Below are 4,600 nucleotides of genomic sequence, written 5' to 3' on the forward strand. Positions count from 1 at the left end.
ATAATTAATGTGTAACCTAACATAAACATTTCACACTTTTGTATACCAAATCAAATACATACATAATTAAGGAAAGTGTGTGTGTGTGTTTGGGGGGGGGGGGGGGGGGGCTCTAACTGACCATTGGCATACCACAAATAATAATGCTGTGTGACTAAACTGCTGTCATCTCTGTGTCTGAAATATTAAAAACAGGCCATGGTGTCCACCCACAATAAAATATTATAAGATTTGATGTTTTGATTTTATATTTTAGTCATTCAGTGATGTATGTGTGTTTGTGTGCCTGATAAATTTAGATTTACTAATGTATTGTGTATACACTGGCATCTCTGTATATATAAAAACACATACAGTAATACCTTGGTTTGCGAGTACCTTGGTTTACGAGCATTTTGAAAGACGAGCAACATTTTTAAAATCTGTTTTGATATACGAGCAGTTTAGTACAGAATAAGCATGCCATCCCCTCTGTTAATGCCCTCTGTTACATACCATTATGTGTCCCTGTGCCTGTACTGTATATAAAGATGCTGATTTCTACTGTTTCAGAGAGTCTCCCGGCGCTTATGTGACTCCTCGTCTCCCTGCTCTCCCCGGCGGGCGGGGCCGATCACTCCCGCTGATGTCATCTGAGGAGGTGGGGAGGAGACAAGCAGAGAGCTGAGGAGTCACACGAGCGCCGGAGATGATCTAATACAGTATAAATCGGCATCTTTATATACAGTACAGACAGAGGGACACATAATGTTATTTAACAGAGGAGATGACATGCTTATACTGTACAGTAATGAACTTTATATATGATAGTAGCATATCTTTATTTATACCATTAAATGGTTGTGGAACGAATCATCTGAGTTTCCATGATTTCTTATGGGAAAATTTGCTTTGATATACGATGTTTTGGATTACAAGCATGCTGCTGGAACAAATTATACTCGCAAACCAAGGTATTACTGTATTACTTTAAGGCTCCGTTCACATGTAGGTGTTTTTGGGCGTTTTTGGGGAGTTTTTCTGCTCTAGGATCAGCTCTCAAAACGCCCAACAAGACAAATCCTATTAATTTCAAAGGCCCCTGTTCACATTATAGATGGTCCTTCATATACATCCCGAGTGCCCTCATGGGAAAGAAATGCCATCCATAGTGAAGTAAGTTCATAAAAGATTTATTGCAAACAAAGAATATTACTTAAACATGTTAAAACATATAGCAATCGATCACGGCTCGGAAGGATAAGGATCTCTCTTACACAACTGTGGATTCCAGGCTTAACAGAGAAGGCTGTGACTACACTGCAGGAATTACACTGAATGCCTGATAGTAAATGTATTGTGGTAAGTAGGCAACCACGAGGGGGCCACCCCAGTTTATACACAAAGTGAAGCACAGAAGCACTTTATCTGCACCTGGTGGACACTTGATTGATTGATTGATTATATGGACTATATGATTTGATACTTATTTATTTACAGCATATATATTGCCTGATTTTATGAGATTTGCACATTGGTCTGATATTTATTTTGAGTATATTCACTGTCGGATTTTTGTGAGATTTGCACATTGATATACTTTGCACATTTTTTGCACATTTTGCACAAATTTACTTATTTATTTTGAGCATCATATATAACACTTGGATTAGCAGCACTGCAACACTGGGTATACAATATTTTAAAGGCACTAGCACTTTAATTTGCAGCAAGCAGCTATTTATTGCACTGACACTTTCTTAATTTATGCACAAATACCATAAGTGCTGGGTTTTTTACCGTTATACAAGCTCGTCTTCCTTAGGATAACAAACAAGTGAAGCAACACAACATATATACCCTAAAACCCCTTCCATCATTATCACCAACACGTGATGACATCAGCAAAGCACAATGTTCGAGCTAAAAACAATCATGGGAAAATGTCCAGATTTGGGAGTACAAAAAACAACAACAAACGTACCTGCAAAACAGACCTAAAAAAAAAAAAAGAGAACAAAACTCAGGCAGTAAAAAAATAAAAACAAAGACAAAACTGCATGACATAATATCATGTTTTCTATGGCTGTCCATGCTAAGGCAGAGCTGGACTGGGGTAGCATAGTGAACAAGTAATGTGTATGGGAAAAAATACAAGGGGGCGCTTACCAGTGTAAAGTCACCAATTAAATATGCTGAAGGTGAAAATAAACAGATAAGTAATACATTAAAAACAATCTGAGTTCAGAACAGGGAGAGCACCAAAGGCGCCAACACCCATAGCAGAGTAATCCCACTGGTGGCAAGGAAAATAGATAAGGAAGAAAGTCCACATACCTGTAGCAGGTGCCATCAGACAGGAGATCACAGGAGAGAGAGTGGATGCTCCAGAGTGGATAACAAGCATAAAGAACTGGTTTGAAATAGAGTGTGAGAGACAAAATTAAGGAGAACTTTAAAATGTCTGAAAAATTGTCACATAATAAATATACATTAAGAGTGTAATCGCAGATAATCAAAAGTATATACACGCTCATGTAAGGAGGTCAAGAAGAGAATGTCTATGTTATCAATCACACAATACAAACACATGAATATCGGATCAAGGTTGGGCAGATTGCACTGTGTATGGGGCAACAGAGCAATCAGCATCTGAAGCACTAGCCATAAACAGAGCAATCATGCCGCCAATCATCTCCAAAGGAATACTGTCAAAAACAAAGAAGCAGATCATGACTGTAAAGACTGTAAATGATGGTGATGTTTGTATGAGCGAAGGTATGAGGACAGACAGAGAGGCCATCAAAGGGAAGGAAGATCCACTGGCAAAAGTGGGAAACCTTCTAAGTGGGGATCAAGGTCAGTCTGGATACACAGTGTGTGGGACCCCAGGGCCAATAAACACTCCCAATGAAACAGCCACACACACCTTGAAATCACTTTGCAGCTTTTTTTGCAGCTTTTTTAGGATATGATTGGAAGTAGTGATTTCAAGGTGTGTGTGGCTGTTTCATTGGGAGTGTTTCTGATCTCATGAGATCACTTCCAGCCTCCAAGAGTCATAGCGATGGCAGGGCACTATCTGGTCCACGGCCAGCCCTAGGATAAACTTCCGCCGCCTGCCAATTCATTCTACCGTTTGATCTATGAGCCGGAGGATGTCCCCCCCCCCCCCCCCCCGCCCCCTGTAAAAGCAACTAAGCAGATAAACAGTTGCTATGAGGGATTTTACTTTGCAGGGAATTGCCTGCAGAAAAAATAGAATAGTTGCAGGCATCATTCAGATATCTCCACTCACAGTCCAGGACGTCATATGGTGTCCTACGGTATGGAAGTGGTTAAACCATTGCCTTGCAATTAGCAGCAGTATTGACAGTTTTCCATATGAATGTCTTCAGTTGGATTATTGGGTCTGCACAGGCCTTCTGTACACCTGAAGGGCAGCCCAACAGTCAAATGAAGAAGCGTGCAAGGTAGGCCAACAACATTACTGATTGCAAGGCAGCATGGTGCTTGCAGATTTGATAGGCAGCCCAGTGGCCAACTGAAGGAGTTCAGATGGCAGACTAACAACGCTGCTGGTTATTGCAAGATAAATGGCTTAGTGCTGTCAACCTGAAGTGGGAACTGTTGTTTCTGGCCAGATCTCTAGGTAAGAGTTTACACATTCATTTTTCCCTAATAGCATGTATGAGCAGTAGAGTTGTTAGGATGTCAAATATTATTTCTATCTCAGCCACATTGACAAGATTTAAACTGCCGAATGAGCAGTGAACTAATTTGGAACATATCTTATCTTTCAGATCCTTCCCCGGACAGGTGATAATGTTCCCATATCACGCACCAGCCAAATCTATCAGTAGGAACTGCTAACAGAAGATTATGCATTTTTTTCATGCATGTCAAAGTGAAAATTGTTTCTTATTTCTGCAGATTTCAACCAATGGTTGTATGTGTGTAGTTCTTGGGGGGGGGGGGGGGATAGGGATTACTGGGGTTGTAATAGTCTGTGCACAATATGAAAGGAATTGACACAGAATTAGTGGAAGCACAGAAAAAATAACAGTATTCTATGTACAGTGCAGTACTAAGCACAGAGCAGCTGTAATCTGTAGTTGTTTACTACTTGTTTTATATTTTTGTATGTTTTGAATACATGTGATGATGATACTGTAAATTATATTGAAGCCATGAAGCTATTTCATTGGTGACATTGCAATGTCACAGAACTGTATAAGAAAAGTCTAATCATGCTGTTTTTTTAATAAATTTATAAACTTCCTAATATGTGTTGCTTTTTTATTTTATTGTAAATTAAACATTTGGTTGTTTATGCTAAATTACATTGAGGGTATATTCTCTTATTGTGTCCCCCATTATGGATATGTTCTGTCAAATATTAAGTGCTGTCTTTGTCCACATAGAGGATATTTTTCTTTTCCTCCTTTTCTGCCTAAAGACCCATACATATGGCCGAATGTCTGGAGATATCGGCCGTGTGATAAAAACTGGCTGCCATTTGGCTGGTGTGATAAAAACTGACTGCCATTCGGCCGATGTGATAAAAACTGGCTGCCATTTGACCAGTGTGATAAAAACCGGCTGACATTCGGCCGATGTG

At 39.7% G+C, this 4,600-nt stretch overlaps 1 protein-coding gene across 1 annotated transcript in view; it reads left to right on the top strand.

Moving 5' to 3' along the window:
- LOC309552573 (uncharacterized protein) overlaps positions 1–267 on the top strand; it is a gene marked incomplete at both ends in the record, with an annotated part of 487,483 nt that extends 487,216 nt beyond the window's left edge. The window contains one exon of the mRNA XM_082253522.1: positions 257–267. Coding sequence (XP_082109648.1) covers positions 257–267 — 11 coding nt within the window. The remainder of the gene's footprint in view (positions 1–256) is intronic.
- Positions 268–4,600: the final 4,333 nt, after the last annotated feature.

This window comes from Pelophylax lessonae, assembly GCF_965119305.1.
Source record: "Pelophylax lessonae genome assembly, chromosome: 4".
NCBI classification, from domain to species: domain Eukaryota; kingdom Metazoa; phylum Chordata; class Amphibia; order Anura; family Ranidae; genus Pelophylax; species Pelophylax lessonae.